Raw genomic sequence first — 19,661 nt, forward strand, 5'->3', positions numbered from 1 at the left:
ACAGGGCACACCAGGTAGTTGCCATCCCGTGCAACCCATGCTTGGCAAGCTCAGTCCCAGCGTCTGCCCTGTTTGGCATTGCCCTGCCTGTGGTCTGTTCCCAATAGAAAACCAGTTTGTCACACACCGAGCCCTGAGGTACCAGGAGGTGGGGCTGTAGGGGAGACTTTTTGACACTTGCTGATCGAGACGCTTTTGACCTGGGAGACTTTAGCCTCCCTTAAATGGAGTTTCAGTGTCTGTGCCCTGCTGGGCTGGCTTTCCCTCACCATCTGTGTTGCAACTTGTGCTCTGTTATCTGGAGCTGCTTCTCTCTGGCCATAGGCACGTGTCTGACCCCTGGGAAGGTACTAGAATATGTGATCTAGTGCTTGGTCTGCAGCAGACCAGCTTCTCCTTCTGCTGTGGGGTTGCCTACTGGATAATGCACTTGGCTGTCCTTCCAGCCACCTCATGCGTTGCCAAGGACCACTTGGCTCTGATGAATGGGACAATAAGAAACACTGGTCTCTAGGGAAACAGCTTTGAGCAGCTCCTTTTTGGGGCAAGCACATGGGGCTGTCCATTTGCCCTGGTAATGGTTGCTGGGAGCATAAATACAAAACCTCCTCTGAAGCTGAGTTTGCTAAAACCTGACCCGTGCTGCCCTGGACCCTGGTGCTGGGGTGTTTGGTAGGGTTTGGAGGCTCTTCCCCTGGCTCGGCAAGGAGTGCTTCAGGTGCCACCCCACAGCAGCAGATAGCAGTTTTGGACACCTCCTGGTGTCATGAATATTAGTTTCCCTCTATGCATATGTACTGTGAAGAGAAAACTCAAGGGAAAAAGAGAACTTCTTGGAGTTCTTGGGGATGCATTGACCCAAGTACCTCGGTGGATTCTCCATCCTTTTGTAGCCTGGAGTGTTTCTGTGGCTGATGGAGACCAAAGGAAATTTGCCACATACAGACAACATGGCCCTGTGTGGGTCATGGGAGGGAAGAGGGAAAAGGGAGCATATACATGTGCTGTAGGTAATGTGTTAAGAAAAGGTACTGAGCCAGAATGTGTACAGACAACACATTTCAGAAGTGCTCTCTCAATTGCTGCTAAGTTACTTCCTTCTATTTTATGTCCTTTTTTGGAAGGATACTGGGCATCTGGAAAAATGGCCAATTATCACAAAAACCTGGGAAAAAAAACCATGTTCCTCATGCCTTCATACTAAAAGGCAGATTTTGCCATATAGTGTGGGCAAGTCCATGTTACACTGTGTGATTCTGGCACTGGCTGATAGGCTTCATGTGCATGCTTTCATCTGAGGATCCCTTCCTTCTGACACCATCAGACACCTGGCATTATATCAGGACCCTGAGCCTTGTGCACAGGGGAACACCATACCCCCTGCTGAGCCTGTACAGTGCAGACTGCCTCTAGGTGCAATGATTTTACCTGGATATTAGAGCAGAGCAGTGAGGGCTCGGCCTTGTGCAGGGATTGCCCTTCTGGCTCCACAGCTCAGCCACCGGCAGGTGGATCCCAACGAGTTGTGTCATCCTCCTGTCCCTGGAAGAGGAAGCCAATAGACAAACTGCCTTCTGCAAATTGAGGAAGGCACTATCTATGAAGGAGATACTTCCAAAGTATATTTATCTCCATTTTTGGTTGTACATTTTGAATGGTTTTGCAAGAACCGTGTGTGAGAATTGCTTTATAACTGCAGGAAGTGGCGCAATCAGACAGCGAGCTCCTGATTATCCATTTGCTGGTGTATGGGTGAGACAAAGGATTCCTGTGGTTATGTGTTTGATTGCTTCCACTAAGCATCCGAAATTCTCTACCAAACCTTACTAGTTTTGCAAGTTCAACACTTCTGTCTATGAATTAGAAGTGATTCATGCAAAGTAACGTGCTCAGGGGAAACACACGTGGCTTCCTATGCAACCGGGTTCTGAACTGGCTGTTGCCAACCAGGGAAAATGTTTTGAATTTATTATGGATTTTTTCAATGAATACATTTAAGGAAGTGAAGATTGAATCACTGTATTCATATCGGGAAAGAAGCCCACTTATGCTTCAAACACGTTGTGCTATAGTGGGACCACATGGATCAGTGTAAAGAATACATTATGTGTGGAGTAAGGTGATGGAGGTGGTCAGGAGCACAGCTTTCAGACATAGATAACAGCGTGTTTTCATCTTGGGAAAAATGACTGATGAGATAAATGCTATGAACCCAGAGGCATGTGGAGAAGATAATTTGGGAATAATTAATTCCTTGTTTTCATTACACAAGAAATAGGGAGCATCCAGCAGCATTATAATGTATAAAACAAACAAATACGATTTTGTTTTATCTAGCGAGAAGTAATTTCTGGAACTCATTGTCAGGGAATTTTCCTATATAAAAGAAAGGAATGAGACGAATCTGTCGGAGAATTTCCTATTGAAGACAGACACGATGAGGATGCACACAAATGTGACAAAGCCGCCGCACTCGGTGCCGCTTTCCAGCTTCTTCCATTTCCTCTCGGTGCACCGGGGACCCCGTGGGCTCCTCGTGCCGTGGGGCTGAACGAGCCGCAGCTCACCTGGCCGCCACACGGGTGTGCTCCCTCCATACCGCACGGCGGCTCCGGGCCCGGCTCCGCTCCGCCGCTGCGGGGACACGGTGCCGCCGGGAGCCGAGCGGGCAGCGGGAGCCGGGGCTGCGGGAGCCGCGTTGCGGGATGCGCCCGGCCGTGCCCCGCCGAGCCGCGCAGGGCTGAGCTGGCCAAGGTACTGACCCGGCCCGGCCCGGCCCGGCCGCTGCCTCTCGAGGCGCACACAGCTCGTTGGTCTGCCGGCTTTGGAAACCATTTGGCGTCCTCTGGGGCTCTCACATCTGGAGTTCTTCTTTCTCACTTCTGGCAAGAGTCGCTTGGTTTCTTGTTTTGCTGGGTATTTTTTTTTTCCCCCCCTTGATTTTATTTATTATTTTGTGTGTGTGCGTGTGTTGGTTTTTATGGCTGCTCTGCGTTTTGGAAGGCTGTGTCCCACTTAGGGACTGCCCTGCCCAGAGCCCCCCGGGGGATCCTTCTCCTCACACCCCCTGTGCATTTCCCCTTTCTCTCACTTACTTTTAGATGTGATCACTATGAGCTTCCTGCTGGCTTTTTTCCCTGGATTGCTCTTGTTGAGTTTTCCCTGAGCTCCTACAGCAGCTGTGGCCTCTTCCCCCGGTGCTGCTGCTTCAGAAGAGAGGTGTAGAATCTGTGACTCACAGACTGGTTGGGTTGGAAATGACCTCAAAGGTCATCCAGTGCCAACCCCCCTTCCAACCACTACATAAGGCACTATGTCAGGTTGCCCAGGTCCCTATCCAACCTGACCTTTCCCTGACATCTATACTAGATGTGATCTCACCTCCTCACCTGCACTGTGGGTCTGGATAAACAGTAATCAGGTTCTTTGGGAATCCCATATCCCATGCTTCTACCCATTGTTTAAGCTGGAGCAATGGTGGATATGGGGTCCACCTCCAGTTTTAGGTCTTGGGCAAATCCCTTGGGTCCTTAGCTGTGAGAAGCAAGGACCCTGCATGCTCGCCTCTGCATCCTGCTCATGTACAGTAGGAGCTTTCTGGGAAGCCCATGAAACTGGCTGCCAGAAGAGCATCCCCACTTTCTGTGCCCTTCACATCTTCTCCATCACAACCATATCCCTTCCTTAGCACATGTTCACTGGGATCTGCAGTCCCCGAAGAGGGAGGCAGGGTGCTGGATGTCAGGGTGCTGTGTGGGACCCACTACCACATCTCCTTGCACTCTCCAAGGTGCTTCCCTGACCCCTGATAGCAAGGAGAGGGATCCTGGTCCCACTGTGATACAGAAATTTTGTTCCACTGGAGAGGAGCCCATTCTGCCTTTTCACCAAAGCCATTAAAATTATTTTGAGGCCTTCGCAAACCTTACAGAAATGACTTGTCCTCCTCAGCCCTCCCCATGGATTTCTCATCCTTTGGTTCCTTCATTATCCAGCAAACAAGCCAGTTTGTTAGCCAGGCTCCTACAGACACTAAAATTTTCAGTGGCAGCTCCAGAGTCCTGCATCTCTTGGTGTGAGGGACAAATTAAGCAATAGCAGACCAGGTGATGCTGAATGTCTGTCCTGGCCCACAGGACATGGCCTGAAATAGTTCTCTATAGCCCAGACAATGTGGCCAAGTCATCCACCCACCTTCAAAGGGTGTTCACTGCCAGCCCAGAACATCACTTAGAGTCCAGGTTTGCAGAACCTGAGATCTGACACCTTAAAAGACATGAGCATGGGTGCTGGAAAACACTTGTGCATGTTGGTGATGGGTTGATGGTTGGACTGGATGATCTTAGCAGTCTTTCCCAACCTTAATGATTCTTTTCTGTGATTCTAACTTCACTGTTCCTTGGTGTGCATGACAATAGTGGAGCTTGAGTGTGTTTGTGGAGCCAGGCGTGCCTCTCTTCTGACAATAAGCTTCTTCAGAAATATCCAGCTAGATGGGAATAAAACCAAGGAAAGGGCAACCTCGTGATGCAAAGCCTGACCTTGTGCAATGTGGTGGAAGAACTCCAACTTCCATCATCTCTTATCACTTCTGGCCGCCGAAGCTTTTGTAAGAATTTAGCACAACATATGGTTCCTCCGGATCCAAGCATGTTACAGAGTTTATTCAGCTCAGAAAATGGCCTTGAAAGGACTGATTTGCTCTACCCTCCTCCTTTTTAGGGACTGGCCACATCTTACTTGGTCCTTGTCCCCTCACTGCTACCCGACATTTGCATTTCCCCAACCTGTGAGTTATTCTAGAAGAGGGAATATCATATTCTTATTCCACAATATGACTAACAAAATGCTCACATGGAGAGAAAGCAATTGTTAAGTAAGCTTCCTGTCTCCTAAATTGGATATCAAGTGTTACAAGTTTAAAGAGACCTGCTTAGAGAGCTATAAGCCATACTGACCCAGCTCCAGCAGTGAGCATATACACAGGGCAAGAGCAAGCCTTCTTCACCACCTTTGACAAGCAGTGGTAGACAGAAGCTAAGGATCACTAGAATGGGATTTAGTCTTTTCTCATTATTTAGTGGCAAGTACACCAACAACAGGGTCATAACATGTATGCTGGGATTCTTTTGCACTTTCCTACCAGAGAGAGGTTATAATTTTAAGAGATTAGCTTCCATTGAAAGAGATCAGCATCCATCAGTGATGGATACTAGGGGATGGATACTAGGGGAAATGGTTTTAAGTTGAAGGAGGGAAGATTTAGGTTGGATGTTAGGGGAAAGTTCTTTACTAGAAGAGTGGTTAGGTCCTGGAACAGGCTGCCCAGTGAGGTTGTGGATGCCCCGTCCTTGGAGGTGTTCAAGGCCAGGTTGGACAGGACCCTGGGCAACCTGATCTAGTAAAGGTGTATGTTTGGTGGCCCTGCTAGGCAGGGGGGTTGGAACTACATGATCCTTGAGGTCCCTTCCAACCCGGGTAATTCTGTGATTCTGTGATTCTGTGATTCTGTGATTCTGTGGATAGAAGGGGCAATAGGTTGTGTGAGCCTATTCAAGGCAATGATGTGAGCTTTCAGTGGGAGAAAAGGAGACTTAAGCAGAGGAACCTCACTGGGCAGGTAGATCCAAGGGGTTTTAACCCTTTTTTTTTGGGTTGCTCATGCTGAGTGATGGTTGTGTGGCTGTCGTGTTGGCTGGTTCTATCCATGCGTCTGGTGACAATGAAAGCTGAGGTTTGGCCATCTCCCTTTTTTCTTTCCCTTTTGCTATAGACATTGTTCGCAGTGACATTGCCCTGGATAAGCAGAAAGGCTGTAAGATCGCCCAGCATCCTGACATAATGTTGGAGCTACAGAGGGAAAAGGCAGCTCAGATGCACTTGGTTTTGTTAAAGGAGCAGTTTTCAAACACATACAGCAACCTCACATTAACAGGTAAGGCTGCAAGACCAGCTCTGGAGCCAGAAACTGTGGCTAGTTCTTGCTAACTCACAGCTTCTCCTCTATGTGAATCAGCATCTCTGGCTGCCTCTGCTTCCTACCAAGGTTATTGGGTGCTGGGAGGGAACAGATCTTCAGAAGATTGTGGTGGACTCACAGAGTCCCTGCATTGGGCACTCCAGATTTGGTGCCACTGGACAGAATGTTTCACGCAGTCTGATCTAAGCAGAATGCCACAGCACGTGAAGTGTTGTAGTGATCTCCCTGCTCACTGTTCACTTCGGTGGGGCTGCAGCAATTACTAAATTTGGAGTCCTTTAAGCTGCAGCTGATTTTTTTTTTTATTTTTTTTTTTTTAGAGCATGCACTTTGTGTGAACCCAGTAAATATTAAAGAGCAAATATAAAGGGATAATGGCCCAGACAGAGCTGAGAGGATACTCTTTTTCTGGCAACTGTTTGTATTATCCAGGGAACAGAATCTCAAAGGATGGAGGAGACTGCCACATTTTGGATACACATTTAATGGTGCTTGTAAAGGACTGATGTCTGCAGGCAGGGAGTGGGCAGGAGGACGGGATCCCAGCAGCCAGCAGTGTCCTCTCATAGCTGTCCTTATCGCTACAGCTGGACGAGCCACAGACGATGAGAAGGAGGAAGAGGCCAATAAATCATGCGTGATCCCCTTCCCCTCTCACTGGGTTCCTTTCCTGCGGAAGGCAGGGAGGCATCCATCCCATCTTTATGGGAAGCAGGGCCCCACGCTGGCCCCGCAGCCAGGCTGGGAAAGGGGAACGGGTTCCACACAGCCCTAGTGCTGCCACCCCAACCAACCTCAAGCCATGACAGCAGGGAGCTCTGTTCCCTCTGGGGACATTGGCTTATGGCCCTCTCGGGGACCCTTCAGAGAAGGGATGGCCACAGTAGGTCTGTCTGAGTGCTCAGTCCCGGGGGTATCAGGGCCAGGAGTGTGGCTTAACCATACCATTCCTGAAAGCCCAGCATTTAAATGGGATCCTCAGAACCATTTCTCATTCCCTGTAACGTAATCCACTTGGCTGTTTATTCCCAGTACAACTGCTGGAATCAACATTGTCAGCTTTTCCCCTGACAACTTGCTTACTTTCCACTAAACAAACTTCCCTTGAGAAGAGAAGCTGCTCTCCCCTATCCTCCTTCCCTCGCTGCTTCAAAGCCCCCGAGCATTGCTCACATTTTTTGCAGAACCCGCGGAGCAGAGGTGCTACCTGGTTATCAGCTCCGCTCTTACCCTTTCCAAGTGTGTTTACAGGAGGGTTCACAAGGGTTTAGCACCAACTCTCCGGGTAAGGGAGAGCAATTTCATTGTCATATTACCCAAGGAACTATTTTAATGTCCTTTAACTCCCTCTGAATGTGTGCAGAGCAACTTCATAATTGTTATGAAGTTTAATCTTTTATTTCATAGACATCGTCTGAGAACATGGGCTCTAGACAGCTAAGCATAATATTTAACTGGAACTCTACTAACTTGTGTAAATATTTCCCTTCCCCGTGATGGATCTGGTGTTTGGGGTGGGCAGAGGGTTGTACATCTGTTGCAGAAGGGCATTCCTTACCTTCCAGATTCAATCAGGCAGAGTTTGCATGAGGACTTCTTTTTGTTCTGCACGTTTCTGTGTGATGCCGGAAGGAGTCCCCAATGGAAGGGCTGAGCATGCAGGGATGGAGTGCCCAGAGATCTGCAAAAACAAGGGTTCTCTCCCAGAGGGATGTGCTCAGGAGCCTCTATGTCTCATGGAGCGTATGCTCTGCTCCGTGTGGCTCTGCAGACCCGCTGCAGTGTAAGCCAGGATGCACTCAGCAGTTGCACACAGTCCCCAGTGAGCTCCCAGCCACCAGGCAGGCTGTGCTCCTGCCCCGGGAGTTCAGCTGCTCCCAGCAGCAGGTACCTCCCAGGTAAGAGTGTCTTAAAATGCAATGTGTTTTCTGCGCTAAGACACAACTGAGACTGAGTGAAAGCAGGCAGGCTTTCTGGCTCTTACTCCTTCAGGAACACATGTTGTGCTCTGGCTTAGGCCACTTCAATTCCTCTAGACAAGCATGAGCTCTCCTCTGCTCCTGTCTGCAGTTTTCTTTTGCATCTTGCATTTGTTTTCTGTATGTGATCTCTGCAGGCTTACCGCACCTGCCTTCCTGAGATGAGTGATAGCTTTTGATCTGTGACAGCGCTCTTTAAATGCTGTGTAACATTTTGAGGCTTATTAATCTTCTCTGCTTCCCCATGCTGCTGGGAGATAGGTATCTTGTTTCACATGTCAGTATCTCCTGTGCTTGTGGGGCAGCTGCAATGGAGCGGGAGGGCACACAGAGTTACCTGCTCTGTGGAAACCACTGGTAAGATGGGGAAGAATGCTAGATTCTGCCCTAGGACAGGGTGAGGCCACACAGATTGCTTTTGGTACTGTTATTAAGTAAATTCCATTAAGCCTAATGGAAGAGGGAATCGCTCAGGAGGTCAACAGACATATGTGAGAAACTGTCCCCTCCTGCATGTGCATGAAGTGTTAAGGGTAACTCAGCTTCCCAGAGTACAAGGATGGACCTTACATAGTGCATTTCCCTTTAGGACTTCCCATCCTGAAGAAACAAAACAGTACCTCCCTTCTTCTGAACAGCAGAAAAGACATCTCCACTTTCTGCTCTGCCTTCTGCTTGTGGCTGCAAGGCAGATCACTTACTGCATGAGCAGCGCTGTGATGACATCCCTTCAGGCCATCCTACCACAACACATCCACACCAAAAAGACAGAACAACCACAGGATGGGTGCTGGGAGCCCCCCTCCATTACCCTGTGGTACACAAACCCCAAAGGCAGGGATAGAGAAAAGGGTCCTTGTGTGTAGTGCTCCCAGCTGCACTGAGAGGCATGGGGGACTCAGACCAGTAGGGTCTGCTGAGAGCACAGGTGAGAGCTACCAGAGGGTACCTTTCACCATCTGTTTCCAAGTTGCAATCAAGTGCTTCACACTGGCATCCAATTAATCCCATTAAGGCCATTCGCTAACCCAAACTCTGTTTTAAGAGAGGTTGTGAGTTGCATAGAAGATTTTTCTTGGACAGAAGCTGTTTTGGAGGTATACACAGCCAAGTAGTAAAGCCTCTCTGGGGTTAGTTGTAAGACTGCATAAGATGACAATGATGGAGTGGGGTGAGGATGTGTGCACCTGTTTTTCCTAGTGAAGAAATACGGAGCATTCTTCTGTGATGGTATGGAGTAGAAGCAAGGGCAGAATGTCTTCGTGATGCTTCACAAACAAGCTGACTTTCAGAGGTATGGTTTTCTTCTCTTTTCAATAATGGTGAGAGTTTTCCTTGCTCTTTGGTAGGGAATCTTGTGGCTCAGGTAGAGCATGTGGAATATGTGTGTTTCCTGTGCTTGCGGACCTCCTCTTCTGGCCAGCAGTTGTGTGCATCTTGTTGAATGCTGTTGTGCTGGGGGGCAGCAGTCCTGGAGAAGGATGTGTCTGTAGGGTAGAGACTCTGGTGCTGTGGGTTGTCTTTGCAGGGTGTGGGCTGGATGTGTTTTTGTTGCCCATGCAGAATGCTCAGCTCGGGTCCTTTTGCTGGTGTTGCTTTAGGTGTATATTTCTACCCCTGTTTATAGCTAGGCTTCACTGGGGACTTGTAGGACTGGAGAAGGTGCATCTTGTGAGACAGACTTAAGATCAAGCTGTATGCTCTCCCCTCCACTGTAGACCATAATGTTATTCATGTTATCCATAACATCACAATGAATGAATCTGAAAAGGACCTCAAGAGGGCATCTTCTAGCCTTCTCCAAGACATGTCAGCTGTACCTGGGCCCTGCTTGGGGAGGGGTGGCTGGGAAGCGGCTGCATTGCTGATTTGACTGGCTGGTACAGTCACAGTGCACCTCTGGGGGCTCAGAATCTTCATCAGAGCTGACACAGGAAAAGCAGTGTTCAAAGCTAAATATGCATGGAAAACTATGTCCCCGGGCTCCTCTCACTGACTGACACAGTGCACTGAGGTACTGGTGGAGGAGCTGTCACTGTGGGGAGGATGGCAAGGTTGTTAGCCCCTGTGGGGAAAAGAGGGAGAATATAAATGCTGTGAAACACTGTGATTTTCCTGAGGAAGGATCAGGAAAACTGCAATATGCCATAAAAGTGCTATCTGCACTGAGCCTATAGATAATGACCAGCAGAGCTGCAGAGTCCCTTTTTGAGATGGTTTGCAGGTGTCTTCTGAGATGTCAGCATCTGAACTGCAGGGATGGTGCTGGCAAACACACGCTGTAAAAACATTCCCTTGTAACTAAGTGGTTCTGTGTCTTTATCAGCTGTTTATATGAGCTCATTCTGAAGCGAAGTGGATGTTTGTTTTTGCTACGCGGCTTTCTGAGGGCATTTGGCTGAAATACATTATGTCCCAGGGCATGTTTGTGTAAAGCCAGCAGGCTGCAGGAGCCCAGGGACTGGGCACCAGCACTGCACTGCTCTCTGGGACATCGTCATTAACAGACCTACACAAGGTAGCTTTATCTTTGTTCTCTCACCTCTGCAATGGGGATTCCATCCCCTGCTCAGCAGTCAGCCCCAGGGTGCCGCTATCACGGTGAGGCTGAGCTTTCTACAATCTCTTGGCTCGGTTTAAGCCCATTACACCATGTCTTCTCCTCGAGGATGAGCAGAGCAGCTCACAGTGCTCCTTTCCTCCCCACAGAAATCTTTTACATATTTGAGGCTTATTATTGTGTTTCCCCTAAGACTTTTGTGCTCAACATCAAACAACTGGTTTTCTTCTGCTCTTTCCTCATGGCCATGTTATTTTCAAGTTGAATGATACATGCGTGGTTGATTCTGCCTCTTGAGGTCCCTCTCAGCACTCTGTGTTTTATTTTTTTTATATTTTTTGGTGTGGCTCTGTATTTTGCTGTGTTCCCCTGGGCTCTCCCAATTGGTCTGGGCTTCTTTGAAACGTGTTGCCTCAAAATGAGCCCAGTGTTGTGGCTGAAGAGCAGCAGGATTATTTCATGTATATTTGCGTGACACTCCTGTCTGCATACCCCCGCACAGCCATGGGCTTTATTGGCACAGTACTGCTTGTTCATGTCTGCATTTTTGTGTACGGTTTCTCAACCAGCTGTGCGTTCCCCGTATGGAATTTCATCTAGACTCTATTTCCCTAATTTGCTAATTAAGATGTTTTACAGAACTAGAGCTGAAGCCTTGCAAAAGTAAAGGTACATAACATCTGTTGCCCCAACCTCGCATATGAGACCCTTTTGATACGTCAAAGAGAAAGCAGGTTGGCTTCATGTGATGTGCCTATTGCTTCCAGCCCTCCCTTGCAGATGGATTGTTTAATTTGATTCAACATTTTTTTCCAGGAATTGAAGTTATGTCGACTGGCCTGCAATTTCCTTGATTTTTCAACCTGTTGAACATAGCCACTATATCTGCCCTTTCCCAGCCTTCTGAAACCTCATTTGTCTGCCAAAAATTCTCAGAGATAGTTGCTGATGGGCCGTGGGCCCATTTAGAGACATCAAACTTAAATAATCTTTGTTCTGCTCTTACACTACGATAACTCAGTCTTACCCTGCTGCTTTTAACTGTGTGGTCTTGGTTATCCTTTTTTTGTGAAGTCTGAACCAACAAATGCATGGAAACATTTCAGCTTCGGCTCTGCATGCAGCTCTGCAAGCTGTTGGCTCTCGTGAAATACCTTTCTCGTGTCCCGATTTATACCTCCTTGCTTCCTGAGACAGCTGCAAGCCAACCCCCGGGGATGGCTGCCTTCTCTTACCCTAATTAGCAGTTTTACAACTCATTGTGTGCTGACTGCGTGTGTGTGTGAGAGAGGTCAGGGAGGGGAATCTCTTTCTCAGGTGAGTCTGTTAAGCAACACTTTGGCTTTCTCATTATCTGACTTGGCCATTTCTTTTGTAACTGTGGGGAATACGGCTTCTTAGGTCAAATTTAGGATTTATTAAATTCAATTTACCATCCCATTTAATGAGTCTCATAAGGGAAAATATTTTATAAATTGTGTATCTTAGAATCAACAATTATACGTACGTTATAACATGTAATGTCATTACCAGAACCAGCCAGCTCTGGGTGCCGCGTAGAGAATAAAGAAAACCCATAAACCTAACAGAAAACAGATTGTGGTGGGAGGGGGAGGGCTGACATGCACTAACAGCTTCAGGAGGGCTTGTGGCATTCGGTGGCATAAACCCATCTATTAACCTTTTCTCCCCACGTAGGAGGTGACGAACTCTCTGGTCTGCCTCTTCCCACTAATGGAGTTATCAAATGTCTCCTTGTTGCCACTCAGGAGCCTTGCTGTGCGTGGTTTCTCTGAGTGCTTGGCTCTCCCTGCACTCATTCGTATCAGTCTGGTGGAGCTTCCACCTCTTTGTGTGCCACAAGTCGTTTATTTTGCTATTTGATCAGAACCAACCCCAAGGAGCTTCCTTTCCTGTCCCCTTCCCATCTCCTCTCTCCGTTTCTTTCCTCCATGTGTTCAGTGCAAGGCTGTGTCTGACATCTTCCTTCCCCAGCCAGTGTGTGGGCAGTTGAAGGTCCCTAATTACCAGTGGGTTCTAATCTCTGTGATCCCATATCCCAAAGTAGAACTCCTGTTGTAGTTCTGCCTGTCTTGTGGCCTTGCTGGACAGACTTCCATCCTGTTGATATGAGCTCTGTATTGTTCTCCCGTACGTGTATTATCTTGCACTTGGCTGCATTAAGGCACGCACTGTTGGCCCATGGCCATGCAGCCATACACATTAGATTGCAGGGTAAGCGCGCTCTGTTTTCTCCGTTATTTACTAACCTCCTTGTGCTATCTGCCTCATAGGATTTTATGTTTATCTAAATGATAAAATACCGAGTCATGGGATTGGAAGCAGGCTATCAGTGTTTTTGTCGTGTTGGACGCTCTTCTCCATCTAGTTATGCCAAATTATTCTTACTAATGCAAGTCCTTAAATCAAGTTGGAGCACCAGTTAGATGGGACTTGATTCCATATGACACGTGTTGGCTGGTAATTAGCTGAAACATGAATATGATGAATTATTGCTGGACTCATGTTAGCTTTTAATTGCTTAGTGTGGATCCGATGCCAGGCTGCCTGCCTGCAACTTCCCAGGCCAGACAGACCTGCTAAGCACCGGTGTGGGGTTAGCTTTCTTCTACCCTTCTAGAATTACTTGGCATTCCAAGATTTATTAAAAATTAGTGTCAACAGGTCAGAGATCCCATTACTGCACTCAGAGGTGCAAATTATCTGGGATGGGTGACTTACCAGCGCTTATCTAAAGCAGATGTTATTTAACACAACTCTTGGTTATTAATAAACTCAAGTATATCACTGTCTTGTTAGTTCGTCTTTGTATATTTTTCCATAAAACAAAATGCATATTCGTTAGTCACTCCAAAACTAATGCTTCCTGATTCTAGAAGCCATGTTTGTTTGTTTTATTTTCCCCCTGTTCATGTCTTTATAGTGTCACCGGTTTTCTACTCTTTGTAATTCCCAATTGGTTGATGTATTTTCAGCTTTATGATTGTGGCTTAATCTGTGTGCTCTTTTTGCTGTCTATACCACTGCGTTGTTTCCATCCGGAATTCCCTGCTCTCATAGTGATGGAATAATTTCTTTTGGCAGTTTAAAACACTTAAATAGTTGTTTGTTCAGTATTTTTGACCCAACCAATTACTTTACATTTTTTCTCAGCCTGGAGAAGCTGAAGCACCTTGTGTGTGTATTTCTGGCTGGGACCACATTCCGTTTGCTCAACTTCACCAGTTTTTCTCCTGCACATATTTGGAGACACGTGTCTATATGGACAGTCTGTGTGTGGCTAGTCCTCTGTAATTTAAGAAAGCATTTCCTAGCAAACAATGACTTAGAAACAAATGGCTCTGCAGTCAGAGGAGGATCACTAGGTTCAGGCATATTTTCTTCTTGTGAAAAATAGAAGAACCAGTATTTATGTGCTGCTGGAAAGCTTGAATTAGCGCTGCGTGGCTGTGGGGTGGTTGCCTCCTCTGCGCTCTACAGGATGCATCTGACCACCCTGTGCTCTGTGGCTGTGCTGGGTCTTGGGGAAAACAGGAGAAGGGAGTGGGGCTCCCGCCTGTGCTGCTCGGTAGGGGCACTGCCTGCTGGTGGGAACGCGCCTGGATCCCAGGCTCTGCTCTCTGGCTGCTCACACTAACCCTTTTTCCATCTGTCCACAGACTCGTTATTTACTGCTTGCTCTGGCCTCTCTTCATTAGCAGCTCCTGACGCTGCTGGCTTGGGATGGGGCAGCCTCGTGGGGGTCGGGAGGGATGCATACTCTGCCTGTGTTCCTCTTTGTGGGGACAGCAGCCTGTGGCACGCACTGCTAATTGAATTCTATAATGTTTTTCTAAGCTGAGGAAAGGATCAAAGTCCTGGAAATGAGAGACTCTGAGTCCTGCACCAGGGATGCATATGCTGGGGGTAGGAGGCGTATGGAAAGTCATGGTTGAGCAGGGTGGGAGAAGAGCGAGGCTGCAAGGTGATCAAACAGAACCTCAGGTCTCTTTTTCCCCTCATTAGCTTTTATACTGGGTCACTGTGCCAAGAGACACAATCACTGACTTTCTTGAAGAAATGAGAGACTCCATGGATTTAAGAATGTTGGTTTTTTTTAATTTTTATTTTTATTGAGAAGGTGGCAAAAACCAGAGGTTTTTGTAAGAGAAACCAAAGTCAATTCAACTATAATTCTATTAACTAATTAGAGTGGCCCTAGAAATGGAGCTGAGACTCACAGTCCCTTTTTCTTCTCTTTGCTGGGGCACTCCAAGAGCTGGATCACCTGGGGAAAGCATGTTTAAGAAATACCAGATGGTCTCTGCGATGCTCCAGCTGTGGACAATCACTCCCAGCCAGGCAATCTGCCTTGCTGTTGAAGCCCTCTAAAACTGTGCTGCCCATTTGTCATGCTTCTCCAATTGCAGCGCTCTGGATAGCTTCTTTTTTTTCTTGTCTGGCTCTTCCTTTCCAGTTTTTATCACCCACCCCCTCCATGAGCTAATGTAGTAACATCCCTTCATTGGCTATAAATCCATTGAAGAGCCATATATAAAATATTACTTTGTTAGGGAAGATTGGGGAACATCTGTTTTTTTACCCATAAGAGTCAGTCTCTACTTGTCTCGTATGACGATGTGACTATTTATATATTTGTAAAGTAAAAAGAAAGAGAAAGATGGGAATCCTAGGAAAAAAATTAACTCGAGTGGAGCCTGTAAGTGGAGGAAACCAATTCAGCTCTGGGATTAGCTGGGAGGCTAATAGGAGGGGGGGGGATGGGAAGTGGAGGGGATGCAGTCCAATAAGTTGTTTAGATGTCTGACAAAGTAACTGTTGTACCAAATGCAGAAGGTCCTTCTAGAAGCTTTTTTGATGTTGTATAACTGTTCCTTGGCATTCTCTGGCGCGCACACACCCACAGCCTTTCTGGGTGGGTAAGCCTTTATACACTGTTTAATATGTAGAAAAGGAATCTGGGCACGGTGACAGTCCTTAGTTCAGCAGGAGGCTGTAACCACGGGTGTGTATGTCTGTAGCAGCAGAAGTGGGAATTGTACCTCTGGAGGCTTTGCATTAAGATGAGTGTACCAGGGTGTGGGCTGCTCCTTCCTGACCTTGGCACCTATTTGGAATGCTGTATGATTCTGTGTTTTGGGGGTGATCCTGTGTGGTGCCAGGAGTCAGACGCAAAGATCCCTGAGTGGGTGCCTTTCATAGGATCACAGAAAAGGGACCTCAGAGATCATACTTTCACCATGGGATGTTCCATGATACTTGCATGTATGGTGTGACTCTACTTACATGGCACTTAACTGACATTGAGGGTACTGCTGTCTGTGAGCATATGTGTGGGAAAGGCTGGCCCCAGGTTCTCCAAGGGTAGTGGTGTTGTGACAGTAGGGTGCTGGGATGCATCATTCCCACTTGACAGCAGACTGTGAGGTTTGATGTACAGGACATCATGGAGATGCTGTCCCAAGCAACCAGTCTTGGGGCTCTCTGTGTTCATGCTACAGTTTTAAAATGGTAAGATATGAAACAGACATCATTGCTCTATCACCTGCTGCGTCTTTGCGCTCTCTGTGCCAAAGTCTTCAATCATCTCGTATTTTGTGTCAGCAGCCTGGTGAGAAAGCTGCTGCTTGCCTCCTGCTCTCCTGTGGTTAACAAACTCCAAGTCTGGGAGTGGCACCTGAGTCTTACAGATGTCCAAGTGCTTTGATACTACATGTCAATTAGGACTTACAAGACCAAAGGGTACAGGCTCTATTTGTGAGGTAGAAGTGGCTGAAAAAAGAATTGAGGATCAGATGTGGATAATGGAAAGGGAGCTGCTTCCAACAGCTGAGTGGGCAGGAGCAGAGCAGTAGCTGTGAGTACAGTCTCTGTTCCTCCCTGTGCCCAAAGGGAGCCCTGGAAGAGATGGTGGGGAGCTTTAATTCTGGAGATGGCTCAGGTGAGGCAGTGTTAGGCACTATGTCCAGTTCTGCTGTTTGTTTTATAGAAGAAAAGATGATGCTGAGTTAGAAAGTATTCAGAAAAGAGCGATAAATTTGACTAAATCCTAGAAATACAGAGTGATAGTCAGGATTCTGGTAAGATTCATCTGCTTCTTTTGTCCAAGGGAAAATTAAAAGTAACTTGATCAGAACATGCAAGTACCAACAAGGGGAAGGAAGAGCATACAGCAAATAGCATGAAATGTTAGCAAGAAAAGACACAAAGAGAATCTATAATTTAAAACCCAACAAAGGGCAACCCTGGGCTAATACTGCACAGATTTATAATGCTGAAAATAAATGTTGGAGTGCTTCTACCTAGATATGAGGTGAATTAACAATCAGTCACCCTTGATTCAAGGCTCTCGCTGAAACTGTTTCAGATGGAAGTTATGGATTTGGTGTGGTGATTATTAGGTAGGTCCTCTAACCTCTATCGAGCAGGAGGCAAAACTATGTTGTATCAATGCCATTTTCCATCCTTATAATCTGAACTGATGAGTAACATGAGTGTGCCAGCTGAAGAAGGGCTGGTCATAGTAATTTGTTACTCCTTGAAACCCAATGGAACTCATTAGCCTTCACTAGTAATTTGGCCGAATGGACCCTTCAGCCTGCAGGGACCTCAAACCATGGGTTTGCCCTGGCTAAGCCATGATGATCCCCAGAGATGGGCTGAGCAGGACAGTGCATAGCCTTCATCCTGCCATCATGTCCTTCCCTGAAATGAGATCCAGAGACCAAGCAGCTGTAATGCAAGGACTTCCCAGGAGGGATGTGTGTTTGATACAGTAGTCTTTATTTTTCTCCTTTATTTTAAAGCTTGTTCATTCTCTAGGAAAAGATTTATCAGACATTTCATTGAGCAAATGCGGTAGAGCTACTTCTGAAATCTGGTGTCCAAAAGTCCATTTAAGCTCTTGCTGTATATAAATTCCCGGATCTCGGATTTTGTCACAGAAATCTTCGTTTGATGGAACGCCACAAATTTGAGTTTCAGAAATTATCCTCTTGAGCCATCTCCGTGGTGTTTGGCACCATGACAAGCCATTAGTCAATCCTGAAATAGTCATCAAGCAGGGAAACAGCTTATTTTATATACTGTTTCTTAGAGAGTTAAATATTTCCACATATTCAAGCTCTGATTGGAGTCTTGAATCCTTTCCAAATGTTCAACCTGTAAAGATATTTGAGAAGCCCAGGACTTCGACTCTTTCCAAAAAATGATAGATTTCACTTGAATTTTCACAAATGGAAAACCGCAACTCCCCATAGCTGCAAAGAAGCAGCTGTCATACCAGGTATGGGCTATGAGAAAACACTTTCTAAAAGCTTCAGGGACTTCCCATTATCTGGAATTTTTTAGTGCTCTTAAAATTCGTGAAGAAAATAATGTGTGTGTTTTTTTTTCCTTCCAGGCAGAGCGTTGCCTCAGATAATCGGCTGCACCTGTTTGGAAGCAGCACTTTGCCTTGTTCCTTATGCAGGCTGTTGTGCATGTTTTTGTTAATTTTTCCTAGAAACCCGAGTGTCAACAAATCAGACAGTGCACAGAATCACTAATTGCTGCTGAAGCCCTTTGCAGTGGGAAGTCTGCATTTTTCCAGCTCAGAAATGAGGACAGACTTAGGCAATAGTAGCAGGCTTGCTATGGGAAGGATAAATCTTGGGGGATATTCAGCACAGATGGGTGAGATGGGAATCTGGGAAGTGAGGGGTTAAGTCATGCTGATGTCAGTTGTTGTTCTGCATCTTAAAACAATAGTGCTAGGCTAATTCTGATGTTGGGTCTTCTGCTTTTATTGACTGATTAGTTGCCAAAACATGTGTGCGTTGTTCCAAATTGGTAAATGATTCCTATTTATAGGACAGGTGTCTTCTGATGTCCCGAGTTCAGTCTGTTCTGTAATCCCAGATCCTGTTTCTGATCTGTTTAATAATGTGTGACAGAAGATGACAGGAACCTTACAGACCAAATGGAGCTGGGAACATTTTGAGCTGAGGTCTGCCCAGCAGAGAGGGCTGCTTGTTGCACGGGGTGCCTTTTCATAAGGGATTTACTTCTCTAAAATTCATTTCTGCACTTTTTCTTCTTGAAACATGTTGCAGTTTGACCTGTTTACATGCACTCTAAGTGCTGCTGAGTATGCCAGCCTCCTCCAGTGCTGACTCAAGAGGAAAATATAGCACTTTCTTGCACATCTCTCCTAATGTTCATGGGGAAAATGGGTGTTCTTTCTGTAGTTAGAGAGTGTGCTTTTTGCAAACATCAGTAAAATGTGGCTTAAGGGGATAACAAGGAGTTCTAAGCATGAAGAAGGGCAATGCCTTCACAGGCATTGGGAGCAGCCACGTATCCAGGCTTGGCTGTGCAAATGAACCCTTGTGTTTTCACAAGCATCTATATGAAATAGGCTTAGGCTAAACATTTGCACTGATCAAGGGGTTGGATCATTTACAATTATGTGACTGTCAAAATGACTGTGGCTTGTAAGGAGCAGCTTGCTGGTGCTGAGAATACTGTCACGCCAAGAGAAGAACTGGGTCTGGGAGGGGATAAGAGGCGTTCATGAGAACAGAATGGGAGTTTGACTCCTCTTCAAGCTGTTCTGTAGTCCTTTTGACTGACTGGTGTGAGATATCAGGTTTGTGTTATTTCTGGAAGTCCCTTGGGGTTGGGAATGATTCCTTCCTCTGTGTGAAGTCAGCCCAGTTCTGCGCTAGTGGAGTTTGTCCCCAAGCGGTGTTAAGCACTTGTCCTTCCCAGGTAGGAGACAGGAGGAGAGGCTGCTGTGCCACTCTAGCATGCGACTGACTTTCCCTGCCATCCACATCGCCTGAGTTAGTCTGGTGTTCATCTGTCTAGATTTCCCCAGGTCTGTTCTCTTGTCCAAGCAGATTAGATGGATTCAAGTGTGTATGGTTCTTAAAGTATGTGTGTTGCGTGTACAGAAACTCTGGACTGCCACACGTCTGGGAAGTCCAGATGTGTCCCCATATGTGGGAGTCCTGACTGGCTGCCAAACATCTGGAAATGTAAGGAATGCCCACATACATGGGAGCTTTGAGCTGCTTGTCTGGGAATTGATGATGCGTTCCTGGGCTTGGACCCTCTTGGGGAGTGTTGGATGGACCAA

The 19,661-nt window shown here is 46.8% G+C and overlaps 1 protein-coding gene across 19 annotated transcripts in view; it reads left to right on the plus strand.

The window, feature by feature from the left end:
- HPSE2 (heparanase 2 (inactive)) overlaps positions 1 to 19,661 on the plus strand; it is an 84,805-nt gene that overhangs the window by 11,840 nt on the left and 53,304 nt on the right. For 15 of the 19 annotated variants that reach the window (XM_032445574.2, XM_032445573.2, XM_032445572.2 and 12 more), the window contains one exon: positions 5,774 to 5,935. The exons of the other annotated variants lie outside the window; for them this stretch is intronic. In XM_032445574.2, coding sequence (XP_032301465.2) covers positions 5,774 to 5,935 — 162 coding nt within the window. The remainder of the gene's footprint in view (positions 1 to 5,773; positions 5,936 to 19,661) is intronic. 19 annotated transcript variants of the gene reach the window in all.

Source organism: Coturnix japonica, chromosome 8 (assembly GCF_054131305.1).
Source record: "Coturnix japonica strain WE chromosome 8, WE-NBRP24, whole genome shotgun sequence".
Taxonomy (NCBI): domain Eukaryota; kingdom Metazoa; phylum Chordata; class Aves; order Galliformes; family Phasianidae; genus Coturnix; species Coturnix japonica.